Genomic DNA, 26,811 nt, shown 5'->3' with positions numbered 1-26,811 from the left:
GAGAGATAAAATGACTACTTGATAAATGGAAAGACTGAATAAAATAAAGACGCTATTTTTCCCCAAATTCATTTAACAGATATTTATTGAGCACTCAGTACATTCTGGGTACTATTCTATCCTCAGAGAGTTTACGTTCTTTTAAATGAGTCAGACAATAAACTAGTCATGTCAGAAACTAGAAGATAAGTGCTGGGGAGAAAAATAAGGGTTCCCCAGTAGGCCTTGCTGAGAAAGTGACATGCAAAGAGAGGGAAGGGTAAGGGACAATTGTATGTACATCCAAAGAGCTTTCCAAGCTAAAGGAATAGCCAGGGCAACAGCCTTGGAGTATGGATGTATGTGCTTGGTGTATTCAGAGAACCACCTGAAGCTAGGACACAAAGAGTGAACAGGGCAGGAAGGCAGGGGCAGGCCTTCTAGGCCATTGGGAGGGGCCCTTCTCTGAGTGAGAAGGGAAAGGTCAGTAGAGTTTTGAGCAGAGAAGTGAGGCCTGTGGCAGCTGCATGGACTATGGGTGGCACTGGAGAGACCACTGAGGAGGCTGCTCACATCTTGGTGAGAGACAGTGGACCTGGGTTGTAGCAGTAGAAGTCAGGAGGAGGAGGAGGAGGCAGAGTCCCTGGTGGATGGGATGTAGGGTGTGTGAGATAAACAAAGGAATCAGGACGGCTTCCTCCGACTGCGGCCTGGAGGGTGGTGAGGATGCAGTTGCCATCACTCTATAGAAAGTGTGTAGGTGGGACCGGAAATGTTTGCTAGGGGGAATGTTTAGAAGTTGGCTTTGGGGCATGTTTGGTTTGCATTGCCTAGCAGGGGTGTAAGTGAACCGTGAGCTTTGATATGTGAGAGTTGAGTACACAGGAGAAGTATAGGTGGGACTGGAGACCAAGGGTAGAGGTTGGGCTTCGGGGTATTGAGGAACCAGTGAAACAGGCTGAGTCGGAGAGGAAGCCAGTTTGACAGTGGAGAGAGCATTCAAAGGAAAAGCGATCAAGCAGTGCATCACATGTTGCCTGGGGTCGGGTGAGGATTGAGGATATTGACCATTGGACTTGATGGCATGGAGGCTCCCCATGGCCTTGGCTAGTGCTGTTTGTTTTGGTGTTGTTGGATGGAAGACTAGAGCTAGATTGAACCAGGCTGGGTTTTGTCAGGCACCTGTGAAAACCCAGAAGAGCAAAGGGTTATGGTGAACTCTAAGCTGAGTAAGGAGACAGCAGAAGGCCCGTAGCACCTGGAAGCCCTGTTGGAGTTGAGAGGGAGCTGGAAGCACTGGGTTGGTGGTACGAGTGTGCGAGGAATGGAATTAGACCAGGGAAGAGTTGCAGTGATCTGTCACGAAGGGTCTCTAGGCATGACTGGGAATGAGTGCCTGAGGTGGTAGAAGCCAAGGTTACTGGAGGAGTCTGTGAAGTTTAAGGACCCAAGAGCCTTGTGTTAAAAAACAAAACAAAACAAAAAACAGATTATTCCTCCTAGAATCAGCAAGAATGATGATGAGAGTTTCCAGAATGACAGTGACCAGAAACTTAACTCTTCAAGTGCAAGAGGGTGTCAGATATGTGTAGATGTGCAATGAGAAGGAGAGGGAGTGGTATAGTCTGAAGACTGAAGCTCCAAAACTGGAAACCCAGGAGAAAATTATATCACGTATGTGGATTTATGGCATAACTCAGCAGTGACTCCAAAGGGCATTTGGAAGAATAAGGAAGGTTGTTGAAGAAAACAAAGCTGCAGTGACTTAAAGCGTCATGGGTTTGAGGACAAAACTTGCCAACATTGAAGTCAGGTACATGTACCTAAGAACTTGGTGTGTTGTGGGGCGCCTGGGTGGCTTAGTCGGTTAAGTGTCTGACTTTGGCTCAGGTCATGATCTTGCGGTTCATGGGTTCGAGTCCCGCATCGGGCTCTGTGCTGACAGCCAGCTCAGAGCCTGGAGCCTGTTTCAGATTCTGTGTCTCCTCTCTCCAACCCTCCCCTGCTCACGCTGTCTCTCTTTCTCTCTCAGAAATAAATGAAACATTTTTTAGAAAAAGAACTTGGTGTATTGTGAAGGAGGCACCAGTTATCACTGTGATAGAATAACCATTATACAGTTTGTAGATGAGGAGAGAGTAATATAGAGCTTCACTAAATACAGCATGCACTGAAATAAATTCCAGATGTTAAAGAGAGAAACATTCTAAATAATTAAAGCAGAATAAAACAGAATAGAGTATTTACCAATCCTCCAGCAGAGGGAATATTTTTTAAGGTTAACAGGCAATAAAAGACATTACTAAGGAGAATAACAGACTTTACTTCATAAATCGCCTGCAGTATTAAACTGACAGAGTTTGCAACTAATGCCTGTATTATCAATAGTCTATGGAAATTGCTAAGAAAATGACATCTCCTTTCTGGAATTCTCAGCTGACTACTTCTCTGCTCTAAGACTTAGGTACAACAGTGAAATATGCCTAAAGGTCTGCCCCTCCTGGCCTCTCAGTTCCTAGAGGAGGTTTTTATTCCTCATTTTTATAGGCACTACATTTGTGTTTATTAGACCCGCTGCACAAAAAAACTCCCAACAGACAAGATAGGAGGAAAATTGTCTCAGAAGACAACTTTAGACAAACGTGAAAAGTCTTCACTTTCATTATTAATCAAAGTGACGTTAAAATATAAAAATGGACTTTATAAGTTAGAAGGGAACAAAATCATAACCCTCTAGCTAATAAGAGAATTTGCAATGGACATTCTGCTTATAAAAGTGTAAAGTTCTAGAGGTCTTTGGAAAGCAGTCCACAGAGTCAGGAAAGACTTGGGGAAACCTTTAGGCATTCTGCCCAGAGTCCCACTTTGTGGTATCAGTCACAAGAAACCAGGGTGTAGAGAGTGGTATACACCTGTGTGTTCATTAACATGAAAGTCTGTTTATGGTAGTGAATGCTCTCAAAGACCAAGGATGCAGAGCAAAGCAAGAGAAGCCCTCAGGATCCCAAGGGTATTAGAATACTAAATGCATGGGGCGCCTGGGTGGCTCAGTCAGGTAAACATCTGACTTGATTTCGGCTCAGGTCATGATTCAGGAGATTGAGCCCCTCATTGAGCTCTGCTGTGACAGCGCAGAGCCTCCTTGGGATTCTCTCTCTCTCTCTCTCTCTCTCTCTCTCTCTCTGCCTCTGTCCCTCTCGCCTATGCGCACTCTATCTCTTTCAAAATAAATAAACATTTTTTTAATTAAGAAAAGAATACTAAATGCAGCACACTAATGTGTATGCTATGTGAAATACAAAGTACAATACCATGTGGAAAAAAATTCATTAAGCTATCCCTAAAGATTTTTTAAAAATAGAAAAAACAAAATAGAACTTTTGAATATTTTACTTACACATTTTAAAAAGCCCTGTGAGCACTGGGTGTTATATGGAAACCAACGTGATAATAAACTATTTGTAAAAAAAAAAAAAAAAAACTGCTGTGAGGAGACTAGAAAGCTGTTAACTTGCTGCCATGTTTCTTTTTCTTCACCTCTCACCAGCCATTCTCTGTACACCTAGCACTGCACCAGGCACAAAGGTTAGGAAAAAATTACAACTGCACAGCAAGATGGGCCTGGTCATTGTCACTGTCACAGCTGATCTTTACCGATGCCTTGGTGTGTGCCTGGCACTGTGCTATAACAGTTTCTTACATTTGATCCTCGTAATAACCCTCTGAGCCTAGTTTGTGGGGTTTTTTTTAATCTGCATTTTACAGATGAGAAAACTGAGTCACAAAGAAATGAATATGAGTCGTTGTGTTTGGGGGCTCTGGAGGGGAGGGATACTCTTGTGGGGTCTCAGAGATGAGGTCCAATTGGTGAGAAGGGCCTAAAGATGGCCTCCCACTTATTTGGCAGCTATTGAGCTGTTGAGCTCTGTGTGCCAGGCATTCTGCCACGTGCTGTACCTGTAGTGCTCAAAGGGCTCTCAGGCCCATTTGGGGTCAGAAAAGCAACCTTGGTGAGCCTGAGGCCACAGACCTAGCAGGTGTAAGAACCAGGATTCTTATACTTAGTCCCAAGCTTTCAGCTATGATCCTCAGTTGCCTCATCTGTCAGAGGGGTTGAGCAAGGTCACATAGATACTTCAAATGTCATGACCAGTTCAAAAACATTAGCAGGGGAGTTTTGCAGATTGGTTTTTAAGAAATAGTCTAGTTATGATCTCAAGTTTCCTCTGACATGAGATGCTAGGGGCTACTGGCCCACCTGGCACACAGGTGTTGCTGAGTGCCCCCCTAGCCAAGTCTGTACACCAGGTAAGAGACTTAACTACCAGCCCTCTGTCTTCCAGATGTAATGGATGTAGCATGGTCTCCCCATGATGCCTGGCTGGCCTCGTGCAGCGTGGATAACACTGTCGTCATCTGGAACGCTGTGAAGTTCCCAGGTCTGGGCCTCTGACTGGGTGGTGGCAGAAATGGGCCGCTCATCTGGAGCATGGTGGGCTCTTGGTCTCCTTAGGCTGATGGCAACAGTGTCTCATAGTAGATGAGGATCCATGTGTCTTGTCTGAGACTCCGTTCTTTTTTTCTTCATCATTGACGTTTGTTTAAGATTTTAAAAGAGGTTTGTGTTACAGAAAATAGTAAATGAGTGCTAGCATGGATGTGCCACAGATCATGAAGCTGGTAGGGTGGCATTGCATGCACTTGGGCACCTGACACTCCCACATACACATATGCCCTGAGGGTACACCTTCTCGCCACTGGGTTCTAGCCTTCGCTCAGTTGCCATCCACTCTCTGAAGCCCTTGAACACAGGCTAACAAATCCAGTTTTGCAAAAGATTGTTTCTCTTTATTAACATGTTTAAAGTCACAACAGGTGGCATAACCTGGCGTATCACTACAGTTCATAACTAGTAAGATACTTCTTCTCTTTCTGCTGGTATCTGGAATATGTTTTCTTCATGGGCTAAAAAGCATCCTCCATGAACTTGATCCAAGTCATTTTCTCTTTATAAGCCACCAGGATGTGTAGGTCCATTTTCATCCTGGTCACAGAGGGCTGGGGTTGTATTTAGATTACAGATCCCTAGGACGTGCTATCGCACACACCTTTGTCTCAGTGATGACTTACAAAGGACTTCAACACAGTGCCCTCTACCCCGAGCTGTCAGGCCTGCTCTTTATTGGGGAGCTGCCAGGGAGGTTCACATCAGAAATGCTCATGTTACAGCCCAGGTGCACATGGTTTTCTGTTCAGAAAGGGAAACCACTGGCAGAGATACCAACTGCAGACAAGTTGAAGGGACAGAATTTGGCTCTACCCCAAGCCTTTGTCCCTGCTTGCCTACCCTTTAGGGGGCTTATGCATAGTGACTGCCTCCTGGGTACAGTCCTTCCTTCAAGTTGTTTTGCCTTGAAGCAAAGACATCAGATTAGGGGGCTCTTCTGCTTGTGCCCAGGGGTGGGAACTGATGAAGGTAGACTCCTGAGGTCCCCTCTCTTGGCTAGCCATTCCATAGCCCATGGATTGCAGCTCATGTTTTAGATAGACTCATCATTTTCCCCTAGCTAATGCCTTTCTAATCTCTTCTTTTCCTCCACAGAAATTCTAGCTACTCTGAGAGGCCATTCTGGCTTGGTAAAGGGGTTGACCTGGGACCCTGTTGGGAAATACATTGCCTCTCAAGCTGATGACCGCAGCCTGAAGGTGTGGAGAACGCTGGACTGGCAGTTGGAGACCAGCATCACCAAACCTTTTGATGAGGTAAGGAGACAGTCCAGGGAGCTTGGTCCGTCAGCCCCCCTGGCCTCAGTGTACAGAGGAGGAACTGGCTGGGGTCCAGACCTCATGGTGAATGCAGAGTTCCAGGGGCCTGAGCAGACTGGTTAGGGTTCTCTGGGGCAGGCCCTCTGCCCCAAAGAGTCAAATGTTGAAAATCTTTCATTTCTCAGATGGTATTAAATGTCCAACTTTGAAGTGAGAAAAAGTGAAGAAAACCTTAGCGATGCTCCCACACCGTTGTGCCACACAGGTGGAGGAGGCCCTCTCTTTCATTTTTCCTGACTGTGCTGTGGCTTTACTCATTGACTTGCACTCTGCAGGCCAGCCAACGTCTTTCTAGGGTAATGTTACCAGTACAGTGTGCAGAATGTCTCGAGGTCGAACTGCAGTGACTTGAGGATTTTACTGTCTCTTCCTTCATTTGGGTTCTCATTTCATATGGAATCAGAGCCCAAGGTCTCCATTATTCATTAGATATTTCTTAAGTGTCTACTATGAGAAGGGCAGCACTAAGTAAAGGAAATGAAAGTGGACTGAGATGGAGTCTCTCCCTTGAAGCTTAGAGTCTGGTGGGAAAGATAGACTTTCACATTAGTTTGAACATAGTGACGAAGTTGTCCGGAATGTGCAGAAATAGCCCAGGAGTGATGATTGCATCAGGAAAGGCTTTTCAGAGGAAGGGCTGTGAGCCGAGTTTTGCAGGAGGAATACACGTTCACCCACACCTCAGGCCTGGCTGCAGAAGGAAGGTGGAAATCATGTATTCCATTTTCTCCAAACCAACAGCACCACATTAGTACTGTTATTCACCCTACTTAATCTTGCCCTCCTTGGCTATAGCCCGGAAAAGGGGACATGGGCCTTCATGCCTTGTGGAGCTCCTCCTCAGGGTTCCAGTGACTAGTCAGTGGAGTCCCACTAACAGGGCTCCTGGGGGCAGTTGTGGGAGATGGGGAGGGGTATTTGGAATCCCAGTGGGAGCTGGCGGGACTCCTCAGCCTCTGGGGTCGAGCTGTCCTGTCTAAGTATATGGAAGTTGAGGCAAGTGTGTCACTACCCTCAGGCCCCACCTTGTCTTGCCTCCTCTGGGGCCATGAGGCCAAGATCCTGACTCTTAAGTCTTTAAAACTGCCCTGGGTCAACCTTGAGCTTTAGGGGGTTGGTTTTCTGGCCCATTTCATCTTACTTTGCAGGAATAATAATGTGGAGACATGCCTTGCTTCAGCCCTAGACCAGGTCAGGGGAACATTTCCTTTCTGCTATGTATTTTATGATTTATATGGACTTTATGAAGCTCTTCTTCTTTGCTAGTAGCACCACCAGGCTTCAGTTGAGGAGGCAGGCTCAAGAGAGCACATAGTGGCTCATGGTTACTGGCTGCATCATAGAGACCGGCTCCTGAGGGTCCATAGGACTCTTCTTCCACGGAAGTGAATGTTCTGCAGACCTCATGTGGCAGGGTTAACATGCTTGGCAGAAGACAGAGGTCAGTGACCAGATAAATTTGGCCCATGCAGAATTGACAGTTAAAAGAGGTAGTCCTCTTGCAGATCCCCTCAGGCCTGTGCCTCTGTGTTATGTTCAGCTCCCATAGGGGAGTGTAGGATGCTGCAGCTCCCAGTCTCATCTAACAGCACCTTTTTGTTAGATCATCTGGAGAAGCTGGAGTTACTCCTGTTTGTGTAGCCAGAAGCTTGGGTACATGCTCTACTATCATACGTTTATAGATCAAAATTCAACTCTATTCTTGAGGTCACAGTTTGAGTCACACAATTGGCTTTGAGCACCTTCCAAGTGCAGATGTTTCTTTCAGTGTGGAGGGACAACCCATGTGTTGCGGCTCAGCTGGTCACCTGACGGGCACTACCTGGTGTCTGCCCACGCCATGAACAACTCTGGCCCTACTGCCCAGATCATTGAACGGGAGGGCTGGAAGACCAACATGGACTTTGTCGGGCACCGGAAAGCTGTGACTGTCGTTGTGAGTGTGCTTAGCCTCAGGCTGGGAGGTGCCTTGTCTCAAGGCTGGGTCACGTGGTGGACTGAGGTGGTGGGCTCTGAGAGTCAGCACATGCCACATCCCTGTTTCATTTTAAATACTTAGGTTTTTACAGTTTTTAAAGTGATTTTTCAAAGCCATATATATTCACATTTTAATGAGTATCCCCCAAATCAGTCTGTGACATTGGTCAGATCACAGTGTTCAAGTATGGTGGTCCCGACAAGTGCTTCCTCACTAGCCAGACTCTAGAGCACAGGTGCAGTCCATGTGCCTGCTGAGCATGTGTGACTGCACCCTAGCCCTGGCCATCATAGCTGTGAGGCTCTGCTGTGGATCACCTGAGTCTAGAGCTGTCCCACCCAGTCTTGACAAGGAGGATAAAGGGAGCCAGCAGATAGGGGCCACTGTTAACGAGGATTTTCTTAGCACTGGGCAACCAAAACAAAGTAAATACGTTGGTGGGCTAAGGTTGATAAAAGTAAAGGATCATCCAGGACTCTGATCTCAGTTTTTTGCATTCCTTAAAATGGCCTTATCCTTACCATTGTTTAAATTAATGATATATATTGTGATTTAAAATATATATAACTTTTATATAAATAAAATATTACTTAATTTTTTTTATATTGGAGCCTATGTAGAGGACTTTGTTCAAAGCCAGTCCTTGTTACTAAAATGTTTGAAAATCACTGCTTCAGATTAGCATAGTGCTTCCACATGACACTGTCAAGTGGTCCTCACGGTCACTGTAAAAGGGGTTTTGTGAGATCATGGTACTGAGTCCTCTCAGCCAACCCAGGGTAGCCAAGACTCAAGCCCAGGATGCACGCCTCCAGGTTCTGTGTTTCCCGTCTCTGTGCACCTGGCCATTCCTGCCTGCCCTCTGGAATTAGAACCCCTGTGAGCCAGGCCAGCTGACACCAGGCTCCCAGGAGCCACCCTTCCTCTTCGATTGTCCTGGCATGGGGATCCCAGCTCTGACTCTAGAGTTCCCACCCCTTTCAGTCCAGAAACGTGGCAGGGAGCTGTCTCTGTGCTTCCAACCTTGCCAAAAGTGGCACCTGGGTTACACTGAGGATAAACCCCAGAGTGCATTTTAGCATGACTTAGCCATCGTCCTGGCCAACTGAGATCATGCAGGGATGATCAGTATCCTCTATTTTGACTCTGAGCAACAACTACAGTGAAGGGGAAGGGATTAATGGAGTAGACACCTCACAGTCCCATTGACCTCTGTCAGGACTTTGCCCCTAAAGCCAGGTCCTGGAACTGGCCTTGCCCAGGCCATGAGAAATTCAGAGAGGAAGTCTCAGTAGCTCCCATGCCATCAACCTGGCCACAAGCCCAGAAATGAAAAGTTGGTAGAGCCAACTTCAAATCCTTGTCTCACTACTTACTCATTGGGTGACTTGGCCCACATTTCCTGACCTCTTTGAGACTCCATTGCATCCTCAGCAAAATGACTCCTGGGTAGTTAGGAAGATGAAATAAAGTATGCCGAGTGCCTGGGGCTGGGAGAATGTCAGTGTGGTTTCCCACCAATACGCTGGAATTGTGCTATGTTTCTGATACGGGGCCTGGGGTTTGTGCTTGATGCTTGATTAATTATTTTAACATTTGTTATTTGGCTTTAGAAATTCAATCCAAAAATCTTCAAAAAGAAGCAGAAGAATGGGAGTTCTGCAAAGCCCAGCTGCCCATATTGCTGCTGTGCTGTTGGCAGCAAGGACCGTTCTCTGTCTGTCTGGGTGAGCCCCTCTTCTCCCCCAAAGAGCTTTCATGGCTCCAGCAGGGTGAAGGAGAAGGAACTGATGAAGGAGGGAGAGACTCCCCTACCCCCCAACTTTCAATGGTGCTCAGTGTGTGGTTCCACCCCATATCTGGGGTCAGGCCCTCTCATTACCCCAGGAGGAAGGAAGTGCTGAAGACTAGACTTGGGGCCAGCTAGGAGAGGCCACCCTGAGCCCTAGTCAGAGCAACTCTAATGTCCAGATTCAGGGAACACCTTCAGTTGGCATGCTGTGTTTGCTTCCTTTTAGAAAACCTTTGTATCCATATATAATTTACAGCAGATATATTCACCTGAAGTATACAGCTCAGTGCATTGTCATACATGTTTACACCAGTGTAACCACCACCCCAGAACCCCTCATCCCTGCCCAGTCAAGACTCCACTTTCCACCACCCCTTGGCCAAGGCAGCCACTCCAACGATGTCTGTCACATTGATGCGCTGTGCAGTGTTTACTTTTTTGTGTCTTGCATTGTTTTCACTTGGCATAATATTGTTGAGATTCATGTGTGTTGTTGTATTTAGCATTAGCATTTAGCTAATTTAGCTAATTAGTTTATTCCTAATTAATTATCAAGCTCCCCATAAGCAGAGTGGACTAAATAGTTGTAGATTTGAGGTTATCCTTTGGTTGCCTTTATTACAATTCTTTGTCACAGAGAAATTGATTGCAGTGTGTAAACTGATTTTTTTTTTCAGGCCCGTATTCATGTGACATTTCAGAACCTGAATCCCAGTGCCATCATGGGCAGTTCCAGGCATGTTCTTCCTGGACTCCTTCTGGCCTGGAGTTTCATTTGTGATGCTTTACCCAAAACATCACTGATCATGTACTCATTTTCTTAGAATGCTGAGGTCAGATGTTCATAAAGTTTCCAGATTTCTGAGTGGTCTGTAGGCACATTTTTGGGAGGAGACAATGGAGATCCCAAAAATATAGGAGACTATATTTTTCTGGAAGTGGAATTAGAGTAAGGGCAAGATTCTTCTTGTGGATTCCAGGTAGCTCAGACTCCCTTTCCTCAGGACTAGGGTGGCCACAGCAACTCTTCCCCTATAGACACAGCACCTGATAGGAGCCATGTAGAAGGTTTTCCCTCCCACCCGCCACACTGTGGCCCCAGGACCTTGTCAGCAGTGTGGCCAGACACTAGCATGTGAGCTGTAGGAACATGGAGACGGCACATAGCCCAACCTTTGAATGATTAGATATAAGTATGCACAGGGTAAATGTTGTACAGCCATCAAAGACAGGTTTTTTACAGGGTGTTTAATGACATAATGTATAAATGAAAAAGTAATCCTGTATCAAAGAATGAAATAGTGGTTAACTCTGGATCTGGAATCAGGGCAACTTAAACTGTTTTTGGTGTTTCTGGACTATCTGCACACACTTTGTAGAATGAGAGCCCATGTGATGTATGTAACCGGTTATACCCAGCTTTGCTTACATATGTACCAGAACTCCTTGGGCCCAGAGGACATGTGCTGGCTTCTGTCTGAGGCTGCTTTCCTGTCCTGGGCACTACTTTTGCTGCCTCATCTCTGCCTAGGCCTCAGCATCCCATCTTTTGCTTGTAGATTTCTGCTCAGGTCGTGGCCTTTCTAGAACCCCATTCTCCATTCTTGATTGTCCGTGTATAAAGCCACCTCCCCAGCCAGACCACAGCAAGCCCTTCAGGCAGAGACCATGCTAAAATGCATATTTTGTCAGGTTTTTATTTCCATTGGTTTGGATCTTGCTGGTTGCTATTTGAATAGAGTCGAATATGCCTTGTATGTCAGCAAAAACTCAGACTCAGCTTCTAGGACTTAATACACAAAAAGCAGTTTTTGTTCATTTTTTTTTGCTGCTTCTTTCCTTCCAGCTCACATGTCTGAAACGGCCTTTGGTTGTCATCCATGAGCTATTTGACAAATCCATCATGGATATTTCCTGGTAAGATGGATTCTTTATTACAGTGCACAGGTTAGAAGAAGAGAAGCTACACATAGGAACATGAGGCCTCCCAGATGTGATTAGGGTCAGCCAGCCAGGGCCACCCCCTCTCCCCAGGTGTGATAGCCAGAGCAGATGATTCAGGAAAGGTCAGCTTTGGCCTGCCATTGGGAGAGTGTCAGCTGCTATGCTTCTTGCTCTGTTGGCATTTGCCCCTGGAAAATACTTCCTCAGGCAAACTGACGTTTGGGGAAAAAAGAGTACTGTGATCCTGGTTTCATTTCACTCTGTCATTGCATGAACCAGATTAGCATAAGTATGGAGACGTATTTTCTGCTTCTCAATGACCTCGTTTAGATGTATATTCCCTCATATTTTTTTAAAAAATGGTTTCAAAAATAAATAAAAGTGAAATTCTTACAAAATACATGGTGAAAGATACTTTGTACATGTGCATAGGACTAAAAGGCACCAGAACCTTCTGCAGCATGGTTGTCTCCCCTGCCCCCACCCCACCAAGGAATGCTATAGAAGGAAACGAGGGGTTTCTGGCATCTGCAAAGAACCCTGCATGCTTCCCTCCCGGTCCAGCCTTGGAGGTGTAGGTAAGCCCCACAGGCACTTGCTCCCAGACTGCTAATAGCTGTCGTTTTCCAGGACTCTGAACGGGCTGGGCATCTTGGTGTGCTCCATGGATGGCTCTGTGGCGTTTCTCGATTTCTCCCAGGATGAGCTTGGAGACCCCCTGAGCGAGGAGGAGAAGGTAGGAGAACAGTACACCTCCAACTGGTGGGCTGAGTGCTGCGCTTCCTCTTGGGCCACAGAAATGGCTACCACAGCTCTGAGAGGCCCCTTTGATTGGACCCTCCCCTTAGGACATACATGGACACATTGTTTCTTAAAGTATTCTTGGGTATTGGTCTCTTACAGATTATAATCTTTATTATTTTACAAAATAGATTAAAGATGAGGCTCTCATTCATGTCAGAAATCAGTTCTAGAATGAAGAATAAAACAGCTTTGGGCATCTGTTCTTGAGTGCTAATTAGCCACACACTGGGAGGTTTTCACCATGGGAGATAGCAAGTGTGACTTCTAAGGGTCCCTGCTCACATCACTTTCTCCATGGTCTCATACAGACACAGTTGCCACAAAGCAGTAACATTGGTCATTTCTTAGCACATGCTGCATGCCAGACTCTGAGCCATGTATTTTGCATGTATTATTTCATTTGAATTCTATAAAACCCTTCAAGGGAAGGCTCATTCATTCATTTTATTAACGAGGTAACTAAGCCTCAGAAAAAAAGCGTGGCCCTTTGCCAAAACCATACACAACCCTTAGGTATGAGAACAGAACCATGGGCCAGGCCCATAGGCTTCCTGCCCTTTGTGTTCTCTGCCCAGGACAGGCAGGACCCATGTGCCCTTCAAGGACTTTGGGAAAAGCCTACTTTATGGCACCATAGACTTTGAAGGCAGACATTTCTACTGATGGGCCTTCGCCACCACTCAAGTCTTCTGAAAGAAGACTTGTGAAAGCCCAGAGCAGGTGGGTGGCCCTCCCCTTCGAGCTGCAGTTACTGGTAGAGGCTCCCTCATAAGCTACTGTGTGGACCTCCCACTATGAAGTAAACCCCTTGGGCGTCTGCCTTAATGACAGCACCTAAAATGGCCTGGCACCCCAAGAGTCACTTGTCAATGAAGGGGTGAGTGTCTCAGTGGCCTCAGGTCTTTCTACCTTGTCACTGTCGTCAGGTAACCTGGGATCCCTGTGCACTCCCCTCCGCCTTGGAGACTCGGGGGCGGGGGTACAAAATAATGTTATCTAGTTTACCTTTTCCCAGATGGCAGGCAGAGACCCCATGTTTGAGAAATACAGGTAAACATCTATCAAACTCTGAATTCTGCCTCTAGATTCCAGGGGACAGATTGACCTCCCCCTGCCCAGCATCCTCTGCTATGAGGCTTATGTCCTGCTGGCCTCCCTGTTGGTTATTAGCACATCCTTGTGAGTCTACTTCTCATAACACCAGTCACTCTAATGTGCTGGGGGTGGTATCCCTGCCAATGTGGGGTCCTGTCTGGCTTGTTGTAGCATTGAATTAATGAAACCTGGGAAGGTGAAGGGAGGAACCCTGTTCAGAAGGGTCAGGACATGTTGGGGAATAGGAGAGACAGAGAAAGATATCCCCAGTTTGCTGTGCCAGGCCTTCCCTTACTCTGAGACACTATTAGCAGCTTCATGGCAACTTCCATTCACCTGGAACTAATGGTGGCGAATAAGAATGGTGTGACAAGGCTCTAGACTTCAGCATCTGATTCCCAAAAAGTGTTTGGGGTCCTTGGAGTGATTTAAGAACCTTAAATTAGCAATTTGAGTGTCTTAATTTCAGTTCAGCACCTGTTTATTGCCCTTCTTTCTGTACCACACCATGCATGTGGTAGGTGTTTGGTCAGTTACTCATTTACTTTCATCGCCAACTCTAGATACACAAGAGGCTCTGAACGTCTAGAGAGGGTGTAAGACTTCTCCAGAGACATCTAGTCAGCCATAGGCAGGAAAGGGTGAGACTTGAGGGCAAGCTGGCACCCAGGACCCTGGGAACACTGCCCAAGACCTTTTCTACCCTCAGAACTAAGAGAGTCAACACTCAGCTCACCCACTGGTGGGCACTAGCCACCACTTTGCTACTCAAGCTGGTCTGTTGAACTTCTCTCTGCTTCCCTTAGAGCCGCATTCACCAGTCTACCTATGGTAAGAGCTTGGCCATCATGACTGAGGCCCAGCTCTCCACAGCCGTCATCGAGAACCCAGAGATGCTCAAATACCAGCGCAGGCAGCAACAACAACAGCTGGACCAGAAGAGTGCCTCGGCTAGAGAGACAAGTTCAGCTACCTCAGTTGCTGGTGTTGTCAATGGGGAGAGTCTGGAAGACATTAGGAAGGTGAGGGCTTGTCTCCATAACCCTAAGGACATGGGTACACACCCAGGGACAGAGCAGGCGGAACAAGCAGTCTGAACAGAGCACAGACACAAGTAGTAGGTAAGCAGGTGTATGCTGTGCCCTAGAACAGGACCCGTGGGTAAGCCAGCTTGGGGCCACGTGGCCCCATTGCTATCAGCTGCATGAGGGAGTAATGGGGCCTAAGGTTCTTTATCAAAGGCCTCTTTGTCCCAAGGAGTTCTAGAGGATGTCATCTCTTATAGGAGCTTCCAAACCTCACTTCTAGCCTTTCTAGGAAATTCTAGATACTGAAAACAGTGGGTGTCAGGTTCTATCTTTCAGAGATCTCTGTGAGTTCTCCCTTCTTCCTCTGGAAGCCCATGTCTCACTGGGGGGAGGGGGTGGAGATGGGGCAGAAACGGGAGGAAATGTCGGAATCACCTGGGGAGTTTAAATGATCTCTAGGGGCTACAGAGGGTGACAAATCTGTGATTTCGACACAGTGTGTGACTGGGAACCTTCGTTTTATGACCCTTCAGTGGAATAAATGACTTCGATGAAAGAAGATTTGCAAATCACAACTTAGAGAAAGAGTGGCTTACGGGTGCAGGTTTCATTCATTTGTGCCCTCATTGTGCCCCATGGCTGCTGGTTCAGAGTAGCAAATGTTCACTGCTCAGGAAACCTGGCCAGGCCTGCAGTGCTGGTGATAGAGAGCAAGGTGCTGGAGCCAGTTCAACTGGGAGCTTTCTGTCCTTGCTGCTTTACTGTGCAGGAAGTTGAACACACAGCCTGACAAATACGCTTGCTCAGTGGCTAAGTTTAGTTGGACCAGCAGGCCATAGAAAAGGAAGTTAAAATTCGTTTCCTTAGAAGCCTTATTTTTTTAAATGTGGAGGTGCTTGGCAGAAACTTGTCCATTCATATATGTCACTATTTTGCCAGAATCTTTTGAAGAAACAAGTTGAGACTCGGACGGCAGATGGTCGCAGAAGAATCACACCTCTCTGCATAGCACAGCTGGACACCGGGTACTTGTTCACTCATCGAACTTTCTGTGGCTTTATCTGGAGAGTTCTTCTTCTCTCCTTTCACCAGTTAGCACTTTCATAATCAGGATCTTCACAGGCTCTTGGTCAGTCTGACCCCTAGAATCTGGAAATGGGAGAGTAGAGCCCAGTTTCCCACCAGGCTCAAAGCCTTGTGCTTCCTACAAAGCCCTTATGCACATTTGACTCATGCAGAAGGAGGGCTGGGAGGAGCCTGTGACACGCAGGAGGGCAAGGGCACCTTCACAGGGCCAGTGTGTCCACATGGCCAGCACTGCTTCATTGTTGGTGGGGCATTGAAGACACCAGGGAGAGAAGTTGGATTGATTTTTTTCTATTTCATTTTGCCCTTATATACACATTGTTGAATAGTAAAAACTCAAAGAAGGATATAAACATTACCCGTAATGTAGCCTTTCAGATATAATTACTGTTAACATTTTGGTATCTGTATCTCCAGTCTTTTTTCCCCCCACTTGTTCCTGTATCTTGACCTTGCATCCATTTTAATAAATAGTCCTCTGAAGCATTGGCTTGCTTATTGTCCAGGTTCCCAGGCTGTGAATGCACCATGATTTCCTTGACCAGCCCCTTAACTGTAGACTTGTAGTTTGTGTCCAGTGTTTTGTGATTGTAAATTAATCTTTGAGCACACCTATGACTGTTACCACAGGATACTTCCCAGAAGTGGAATTACTGGACAGAGAGTAGGGCTCTGAGGTACATTTCCTTGAGGAGGCAAAGTAGGGGGAAAGTGGACTCAGTCACCATTTGCTATCGTCTCAGTGTCTGTTGTCAGGCTTGCTGTGGTATCAGTCATCCTCCACAAAACAACATACATTGATTCAAAGGATGATAAGGCCCTGTGTGAAAGAAATAGACCCCCACTGTTAAGGTGATTCATTCAGGTTTTATACTCATTCAGCCAGTCTGCTCAGGACACCATACACAGTAGCCCTCTGCACTTTGCAGTTGTTCATCCATAAGCTGTTCTAAATCTTCCTTGAAGTCTGAAGAGACCTTCTGTCATATGATGTGCTGACCTGTTAGGGGGTGTGGGCTTTGAGTCCCTAGAGGTCAGAGACCTGACCAAATGGAACCAAGTCTCCTGATTCCTCCCAGAGAGTGATTTTCCTTTGATTAAGCCTTTTTCCCATTGTTAATCTACCAGTGGGTAATGCCACATGCTTACTTTATTTTAGGACCAAATAAGACAGGTATATGTGATTGTGCTTTGCACATTGTGAAAGGCTTGTGGAAGTGAGGGTCGTGGAGGTGGTGGTGATGGTGCCACTTTTCTTCCAGGCATCCTTTCACGCCCTACCTGATGAGGAGATAGAAGTGGTAGGTGGCTTTCCTCCTGGTCTTAAACCAGCTTTCTGCCACACAGCACATATTTCTGGTACCAGAACTTGATTCTTTTGGTCTTAAAGGCTTTTTTGCCCTTTTGATTCTCATGTTAAAACAAGTAGCAACAGAATAAGTAATGATTAGCTTTGCTAATCAAGCAAGAAAAGAAAAGGCACAAATATTTGAAGTAGAAATAATCACAGATAAAGAATAAAAGGACAAGACTTCTTTACTGAATTCTATGTGAATAAATTTGAAAGTCGATTTTGAGGAAAATAAAATTATTAAAGCTAAAGAAAGTCTATACAAATGAATTATTATAGAAGAAATAGAGGGCACTGTCCCAGAACTAACTTACCAAAAGCCATCAGACTAAGAAGGTCTCACAGAGAAATCCTAAGAAAGTTTCATTCTCAAAATTAGAGGAACAGATCATTCTAATACCATTGAAAGTAACACTAGTGCATAGGAAAATAAGGAAAACTTGCAAAACCTTTTTTGAAATGGACACGGTATTTATATGAAAAACATGACATAGGTGGAACATAATAAATTACTGATCAATTTCATTTCTGAATGCCAATGCAAAAATGCTAAATAATAACAGAAACTTGCAGTGTGTTAAAATGTTAATATGCTATGACCAAGTAAGATTTGTTTCAGGAAAGCAAAGTGGTTCAAATTTGGGAAACTTAATTTGCTTCTGCATATCAAAAGATCAAAAGAAATAAATATGTGGTCATCTCCATAGATGCCTAAGAGACATTTTATTAAATTCAACATTGTTCTTATTTAAAACTTAGTTAAATAGATGGGTACTTCTTTAACTTGATAAAAACTACCTTATTTTAAAGTAAATTCAAAAACTAAACAACCATCTACTCTGGTAACTATAATTTAACATTGTCCTGGAATGTCTTAGCTCATACAGGTAGTCAAGAGAAAGAATAAATTGGAAAGAAGGTGGTAAGATGTATCATTATTTAAAAGGTGGTGTGATCTACAAGAGAATCAACTGGGAAGACTGCCATAGATACTAAAAGACAATAAAGTGACTGGATACAATCAAAACAATGAGATCCAAGTAGCAGCAACTACTTTTAGAAGATCACTTTCACAAATGCAATACCTAGAACATAACAAGAAATGTAGAAGATCTTTGTGAAGAAAAATTTAAAAATCCTACTGAGAGACCTAAAAGAAAATTCAAATAACTAGAAATAACTAGAAATGCATATCCAGTTCATCCCTAGGATGATCCAACATCATAAAGATGATAGATCTCTCTCAACATCAGCCCATACAAATAACCAAAAGGAGTTTTCAGAATCAGACAGGCTGGTTCTAAGCTTACGTGGAAAAATCACTGAAAATATTTCTGAAAAGGGAAATTAATCAGGGAAGACTAGCTGCACCATAAAGTAAAACTTACAAACTATAATAAAATGGGTACTAACATATGAATAGACAGAGTGGTAGAATACAATAGAAAACGCAAAAGTAAGCCCAAACATTTGTGGGAATTTATGTAGCATTTTGCATCAGTGATGAAACGTCAGCTAATGTAATAAATAAGAATCAGGACTACTTACCTTTAGAAACGAAGTTAGGTCCCTGCCTTACAACTTAAAATTAGATACATTCCGAACAACTGAGGATTTTTAAAATTTTTTTGTTGTTTAAAATTTTAGAAGATTCCCTAAAAGAATATTTTTATGATCTATGGCACAAAAGTTAGTCCACTCAAAAACAACATTTTGGGGGCAAGGAAAATTGTGCTATAAAGAGTCAAAACAGCATTATGGGGACACCTGGTTGGCTCAGTTGGAAGAACATGGGGCTCTTGAGGTTGTGAGTATAAGCCCTCTGTTGGGTACAGAGATTAGTTAAAAATAAAATCTTTAAAAAAAGACAGCATTCAGGGGAAAATACATCCTGCTCATGTAAGGAATTTATTAGATATGTAAATAGGTCTTGAAATCAATAATAAAGACAAGTAATCAGGACAATAAATAAAGAATATAAACAGTTCACCAAAAAAGAAAATCAGATGCTTCCACATGAAAAACTTTCAACCTCATATCAAAGTAATTACAAATTATTAAAACTATAGTAAGGTACCATTTTTCATCAGATTGTCAAGTATCAAGAAATTAGGTAAAACTGTTGGTGAGGGTTTGGGGAAGTAAGCCCTCTCATACACAGCTGGAATTTAAACTTCCAAGGAAGGCAGTTTAGAAGTTTATCAAAACTCATCAATGAACATTCCATCTGCTTCTGAAATTCCACTTCTAGGGATTTATCCCATGTAATATGTGAAACCGTTGTACTGATGATTCTGACAAGGTGCACCTTTGAGCAGCTACTATGCCTTCTAAGTGTGTGCTACACTAACCACGTTAGTCCGGGCCTCAGCCTTGGGAGGGTTCTGTCACTTTCAGTTTTGCAGATAGGAACCTGAAGCACAGAGTGGTTGAAGTGCCCAAGGTCCCAGAGTTTGTGCATGGCAAAGAAGTGAAACCTAGCCGCATTGGCCCAGGGACCTTAGCCTTAACACTGCAGTATCTTGCCTCCTCTGACAGCAGTGTCTCTTACAGAAAAAGCTGGGAGACAGCCCTGGCATTCCGCAGTAGAGGCTGGTTAGGTAAATGATGCTATATCCATACAGCCTATAATGAAAGAGAGCCCTGCTCTGTGTGCTGCATTTCATGAGTTCTGAGACACGTGTCTGTACATTTTAACATCTGTGAGATTAAGGTACATCTTATAATCAGGGGCTTCTGACAATTACATTTGGTAGTAATCTCTTCTTTCTTAGTGGCACATAAAGTACCAGTTCATCTTAGATTTAGTTACATGTAGTGTATGATATAATTTTAGTTTTCTTTTTACTTTTCTGTGACTTTGCACATTTTCTTCCATGAAAATACTTCACCTTTGGACCCAGAAAAAAATCACTTCGAACATAGAAAGTACGTGATGTGTCTGATTTCCCAGGCTAATTTTTGTTCTTAACAACAGGGACTTCTCCACGGCATTCTTTAACAGCATCCCACTCTCGGGCTCCCTGGCGGGCACCATGCTCTCCTCTCATAGCAATCCACAGCTACTGCCACTCGACTCCAGTACCCCCAACTCTTTTGGCGCCTCAAAACCCTCCACAGAGCCTGTGGCAACAGCTGGTGCCAGGCCGGCTGGTGATACTGTCAGTAAGGACAGGTGAGTGGGCATGCCAAGGCTTGTTCCTTTCCCTGGGGAAATTGGACACAGTTACACAGACACTTTGTGGCTCCTTCAATAAAAAAAAGAGGTGCTTGATTTTTGATGAGGGCCAGTTTGTGGGGGAGACCTTGTTCAGGTGAGTCTCTGATGCACAGGGCCATGAGGACTTCACCTCCTGGGCAAGATGCTGTCCCAAGATGCACTCCTCACTCCTAAGGGTGCAGACCAGCCAGGGATGCATTGCCTACCACAGGATCAGCCCCACCTTCCAGCAGTTCTACACTGGAAGTGGCTTAGGCCCCCACTGCACAGTCAAGATCATTGCCACACCAGTCATCTTAGGAAGGGTGTCTGAGGAAGGACAGACAGCTCCAGATCTGTTAGACATTTTAACAGTTGGCCTTGCAGGTCCTGGGAGAGGAGGAGGGAACTCCAGGATGCCTGCCCAGTATCTGGTGTGGGGTCCAGGTGGGTGGTTGTGGTTAGTAGGAGGCCCAGTGGCTTTGGGACTCAGCATGTGTGGTTGTGCTGGGCATGAGGGGAAGCTTACAGGCTCATGCCTAGGCCTCTTCTCTGTGGAGAAGACAAGGGCTATGGGATGACCACTCGGAGGAGAGTATGAAGATTGCGTATTACTGACATGAGATGAGAAGGCCTGCTCAGGCCACAGTGTGTTTGGCTGAGCATGAAGGCCAGGAAGACAGTGGCTTCAGGACCCTGGGCGGGGGCTTTTCTCACTAGACCATTAGTCAAAGCAGTAAGAGCTGATTTGGTTTGGAGTGGTTTGGGTTGGAGATGTTGTATTCAAGTTGTAGAGGTAGGGCTGTATGGTGAGAAAAAAAGGTTTTAAAAGCCACTTTCTAGGCATCATGCTACCCCTAGAATCTCTCAGAACAATACAGTGGGGCAATTGTGAGTGCGTTTGCTCATGACCTTCTCAGATAGCCAAACTTTCTGATTTTTACAGATGAAACTATTGGAGTAGTAAATAGGAGTAGTAGATTACATCTTGGAATTGTATTTATAGAAGTTTGATATTTGTGGCCCTTTTATTTGGCTCCAAGTAACACAAATATAGGACTCCCAAATGTTTGATAGATTGTACTTGACATACTCTCTCATCTTCTTACTCCCCACCCCCAGTGTGAATGCTACCTCTACTCCTGCTGCATCGTCACCCTCCGTGTTAACAACCCCGTCCAAGATCGAACCCATGAAAGCATTTGACTCCCGATTCACGGAACGGTCCAAAGCCACGCCAGGTGCTCCTGCCTTGACCAGTGTGACTCCAACAACCGTGGAAAGGTAGGTGGTGGCTCTGTGGGCCCCTGAGAGACCAGGGAGGATACAGTCTCAGCCAGCAGTGCAGCATCCACTTTCCCACCAAGCAGCCTGCCTTCCCATGCAGGAGCACACTCTGGTTCCCCTGGACTCAAGAACCCCCAGGTCCAAAGAGAAAGGAGCAGGTTTTCCAACTGGGAAAATGGTTGGAAGAAGCCATGGGGGGTACAGAACAGGCATAAAGGACATCAAGGGCCATGACACCACAAGGGCTAGTCAGTGCAGAAGCTATGTGGAGTTCAAGGTCATTGTTTGAACGGAGCCGAGTTTACCCAAAAGAGGAATGGGAGATTGGGTGGGGAAATAGAAGGCTCTGATACTGTGATACCATGGAAGTAATGGCCTGCTCAGACACTGACCAGGTGTTTGGGAGCTGAGATAAAAACAATAGAGAAGAGGTCTTTATGCAATTATATAAGCTTCTGAGGTCTCACAAGCTCTGTGGTACTCTCCCCATTCTCTGCATTTCTCTTTGCACACAGCAACCAAGTCACATGGGATATAGCCTATTTCTTGGAATTACAGTCTTCCTAAAGTGTCCAGAGCAAGTGTGTTTGTTGGCACAGAGCTTTTCTGATTCCTGGAGAGTGTGTCGCCAGCTCCATGACCACAAGTCCAGCACAACACAGAGCTCACTGCATAGCCCAGTGAGGTAGGGGCTAGGGAAGTTAGAGGAAGGCTGGGCCAGCTTTCTACAGAGGTGTCAGGGTCTTAAGTGATATCCTCTTGAGGTTGCACCCCACCTTGACACGACAGACTCAAGAGCCCTAGGCAGATGCACCCTAGCCTTTATCACTATCAGCTAAATGCAAGGACATTTGTCATAGACTCTTGCAGTTACCACACAACCAGCAGATGCTCAATGAAGGGAGCATTTGTGATAAGACCTGACCTTGCAATAGACTATGTCTTGGAGCTAAAGCTCTAGTATGGTGTCCCCAGGACTTGACTCATGATCTCAAAATTGCTTGTCTAATCTGAATTTGTTTTCCTTGGAGAACAGCTTCTAGAAACCAGCATGGGTTCTCAGGTCCTGTCAGCTATTGCATCGATGACCTTGGTGCAGGACGTTGTATTTTACTCTATAGTGTGATCATGCCTGTTTTAGTATACAGATATTCCACACAGTCTTTTCATCTAGCAGCTTCTCTGTCCAGCAATATGGAGGATCTGAAAACCTTCCTGCTACTCAGTACTTTGAAATGTGGATGAACTGCAATACCTATTTCTAAAACATGTAACCAGTTCATAAGAAAGTAAGGGAAGTCCCCAAGGAGCCAAAATCTGAGAGTAAATAAAACAACCAGCACAGTGGGCAGGACCATACTGTGGGTGTTGGGCTGGTGACCTTAAGTTTTAATGGTCACATAGATTCAAGACAGGGCCTTGGGCCTGTTCCATGTAGTGGGTTGGAACTAAGACACTAACAATAAGTCAAACTGCTTGACAAAGTACACCTCCAGTGAGGGAGAGGACAGAAAAAACCTGAAGGGCAGCATGAGAATATGGCCGAGAAGTTGAAAATGTCTCAGCCAGTCCTCAGGGTTAGGAAAACAGACTGTATAGCCACAGGCCTACCCTCCTCTGGATTGTGTTTAACACTACCTGGGTCATCTCAAAACCACCAAGCAAAGAAATGAACACAAAAGGAAATTTTGGACTAATTAACACCCAGAGGCCCTTGGCAAAACCAATGCAAATCCCCACTGCCAGCAACATTTCCCTAACCCAGGATGTACAGCATTCCCACTGACCAAGCACTGCCAAAGAGGGACTCAAAATCCAAAGTAACAAAACACATGAAGAAACAGTGCATTACACACTAATGTCAGGAGACATAATGAAAAGGTTTAGACTTTTTTATAAATTTGATCATAGAATAGATCAGAGAATTGCCAGATAAAGACTATAAAATAAATATACTTAAAGACATGAAAGATAAAACAAAATGTGAGGAATGGTTAATAAACACCCCATATACAAAAATTAACTTAAAATGAGTCAATGAACTAAATGTAAGAGCTAAAACTTTAAAACTCTTAGAAGAATAAAGATGTAAATCTATATGACCCTGGATTAGGCAACTGTTTCTTAGATAGAACACGGAAGGCACAAGCAACTAAAGAAAAAATAGATTGGACTTCATCAAAATTTAAAGCTTTTGTGATTCAAAGATCATGATCATCAGAGTGAAAAGACAGTCTACAGGATGGGAGAAAATGTTTGTAAATCACATCTGATAAAGATCTAGGATCCAAAATGTATGGGACTCCTGGGTGGATCAGTCAGTTAAGCATCCAACTTCAGCTCAGGTCATGATCTCATGGTTCGTGAGTTCGAGCCCCATGTCGGGCTCTGTGCTGACAGCTAGCTCAGAGCCTGGAGCCTGTTTCGGATTCTGTATCTCCCTCTTTCTCTGACCCTCCCCTGTTCACGCTCTCTCTCTCTCACAAAATGTATGAAGAACTCAACACTCAACAATAAAAAGACTAATAACCAAATTTAAAAATAAAGGATTTGAATAGAAATTTTCCCAAAGATACGTAAATGACCAATAAGCACAAAAAAGACTCTCAACCTCATTAGTCATCAAGGAAATGCAAATCAAAACCACAATGAGATACCACTTTCATACGCACTAATATTATTGATGACAATAATCAAAAAGTCACATAGTAAGAAGTATTGGTGAGGATGGCAAGAAATCAGAACCCTTATCAATTGCTGATGGAATTATAAAATGGTTCAGCTCCTTTGGAACACAATCTGGTGGTTTCTGAAATGGTTCAACATAGAGTCCCCATGTGACCCAACAATTCCACACCTACATACATACCCAAGAGAACTGAAAACCTATATTTTAAAATTTATAGACAAATGTTCATATCAGTATTACTCCTAATAGCCACAAAGTGGAAACAACTGATGAATGGATAAACAAAATGTGGTATATCTGTACAATAATACAAATAATAATTTCTATAATAATAATTGTACAAATAATAATTTGGCAATAATAAGGAATAGCTGTTAAATGTTATTCCACACAGACAGACCTTGAAAACATTATGCTAAATGAAAGGAGCCATTCAGAAAGGACCACATATTGTCTGATTCGATTGCTATGAAGTGTCCAGAACAGACAAATCTGGACATCTGTAGAGACAGAAAGTAGGCTAGTAGCTGGGGAGAGAGGAGGCTGGGATGATTACTGGTGGATACAGAGTTTTTGTGTTATGAAATTACTTTGCTAAGTTAGATAGAAAAAAACTATTGAATTCTATACCTTAAAATGATGAAATTTTGTGATATGTGAATTATGGCTCAAAAGGAATAATGTGCCATCAAAACAGACCAGATAGACTTAGAAATAAACCAAAAATTACTTTTAGCAAAGAAAAAGAAAAATCATCCCAATTGAAAAGCCACAGTAAGCATGTTAAACAGCAGATGAGACCCAACTGAGCAGAGCATTACATCTTAGGAACTGACTGGTACAGAGGTGAGAAAGTGGAATGTAAGGAGGAGAGACTAGAGATAGGAGGGCAGACAGAAAAAAGTGTGCCCTAGCAAGAGTTCTCCCAAAGAGGGCATGCTGTGGGGCAGTTTTGTCAAGAGGGAGTGTCTGGTGTTTCACAGGCTTAACTAAAATGTTGAAACCTCAGTTTAGAAATTGAGTGAGTTCTGAATGGCATAGTAAAACTAAATCCCTACCTTAGAGAAACTAAGAGCACCATAGACAAATTCCTTCTTTTCATTGAGGAAGGCACCCCACATTTGTCTTGCAGGTTTCCATGACCTTTGTCATACTGTTTTCCATCTCTTAGTACAAACCCTGATAGAATAACCCTTGAAACAGGCTACTTAGAAAACAGAGTCCTGACTGCATGATCTGGGCCCTGAGACCACCACGATTGGTCTCTCAGCACCTGTGTACCAGAGGTCTCACAAGACCTTTAACTATACCTCCAGCTCCAGGAAAAATTATCAAATAGAATAAGGTAGCATCAAGTTTGTCATCTCAGCTTCTCACTTGACAATGGCAGTGAGTGAGCATTTACTTAGGGCTGAGTTTCCTGCCTCCAAGGCAGCAGGAATGTCTGGTGAGACTCCCAAGAGCTTGGTACTAAATCCTAAGGACTTATGGTTGGATCCTTATATGAGGAAAACAGAATAAAATAAAGTACAAAGTACAGTATCTTTAATAAAAGCTTTACAGAAAAGTTAACTTTCTTGATATGGCTGTTTATTGTATTGGTTCTCAGTAAAAGCCAAGAGGAACCCTTTCTGTCACCCATCAGTGGAGGTCATCCTTGGGGGCACAGTGTAATGCATGGTAAGGAGCGCACTCAGAACCATACACCCCGAGGTTAAGTCCCAACTCCCCACTTTCTGATGGGGTGATCTTAAGCAAGACACATGATCTTTCTCAGCCTATCTCCTCCTAAGCAGAGTGGCTCTCTGAGGAGCATTACCTCATAGGAGATCTATCTTGAGAACTGAAGAGGGAGGGAGTGCCTATAAAACATGTCTTAATCCTGGTCTCATAGTGAGCAGCACATATCAGCTTCTGCTAATATTCCTGCATTATACTTCATGGTGGCTTGGCAGTTTGGTCACTGCATCCTGCCTGGCACTTCTTTGTCAGGAGGGTTTGGTGAGTCTTGGGGCCTAATGCTTGCCTCCCAGGTACAGGATGGCAGTCCTAACTGAACCTGTGGGCCCTCCACTTCACCCTGCCTTAAGTCTGTTTGTCAGTCAAAGGTACAGAGGGGGTCCAAGTTGGCCTGTGCAGGCAGAACTTGGGATGGAGCCCATGTTTAAGTGGGGCAGCTCTAGCCAGCTGTGCTCCTCTTCAGCAGATACCTTAATCTAGGATTTATCTTGCTGTAGATCTATAGCCTGGTGTTCCTAAGGGTACTGGGTAACCAGTGGTAGCGGCCCATGTAGGCTGGGAGGTCCTGAGGTCAGGGGCCCTGAATGGGGTATCAGGCAGAGGCAGGAGATGGGAAGACTACCCAGGGCTCTCATAGAATCCCAGCCATAGAGAGTGGGACAACCTGAGCTAGGGTAGTGGTAAGCAAAGTGAGGTTCATCAGTGTAGTCAATAGTATAACTTTGTGTGAGCTCTTTGTAATGTAAAACCCAAGCTCATCTAGACTTTCTACTGTGTTTTCTTCTAAGTTCTTGTTTTATAGTTTTGCATTTTCCACTTAGATCTGTGATCCATTTTGAGTTAATTTTTGTGGAAGATGTAAGGTATGTGTCTAGATTCAGTTTTTGCATGTGATTGTTCCAGCATCATTTGTTGAAAAGACTATCCTTTCTATGTCTTTGACTTAATCAAAGGTGAGTTGACTATATTTGTATTGATCTATTTCTAGGTCTTTTGCCTTTCCATATAAACTT

The 26,811-nt window shown here is 44.5% G+C and overlaps 1 protein-coding gene across 5 annotated transcripts in view; it reads left to right on the top strand.

The window, feature by feature from the left end:
• The window catches only part of HIRA (histone cell cycle regulator), a 79,869-nt gene that overhangs the window by 26,304 nt on the left and 26,754 nt on the right, over positions 1 to 26,811 (top strand). For all 5 annotated transcript variants that reach the window (XM_077745948.1, XM_077745947.1, XM_077745949.1 and 2 more), the window contains 10 exons: positions 4,323 to 4,418; positions 5,582 to 5,742; positions 7,574 to 7,741; positions 9,397 to 9,510; positions 11,422 to 11,492; positions 12,150 to 12,255; positions 14,225 to 14,440; positions 15,386 to 15,471; positions 19,861 to 20,058; positions 21,205 to 21,366. In XM_077745948.1, coding sequence (XP_077602074.1) covers positions 4,323 to 4,418; positions 5,582 to 5,742; positions 7,574 to 7,741; positions 9,397 to 9,510; positions 11,422 to 11,492; positions 12,150 to 12,255; positions 14,225 to 14,440; positions 15,386 to 15,471; positions 19,861 to 20,058; positions 21,205 to 21,366 — 1,378 coding nt within the window. The remainder of the gene's footprint in view (positions 1 to 4,322; positions 4,419 to 5,581; positions 5,743 to 7,573; positions 7,742 to 9,396; positions 9,511 to 11,421; positions 11,493 to 12,149; positions 12,256 to 14,224; positions 14,441 to 15,385; positions 15,472 to 19,860; positions 20,059 to 21,204; positions 21,367 to 26,811) is intronic.

The sequence above is a fragment of the Crocuta crocuta genome, unplaced genomic scaffold (genome assembly GCF_008692635.1).
Source record: "Crocuta crocuta isolate KB4526 unplaced genomic scaffold, BGI_CrCroc_1.0 scaffold344, whole genome shotgun sequence".
Lineage (NCBI taxonomy): Eukaryota > Metazoa > Chordata > Mammalia > Carnivora > Hyaenidae > Crocuta > Crocuta crocuta.
This window is presented reverse-complemented; position numbering and strand designations above follow the sequence as displayed.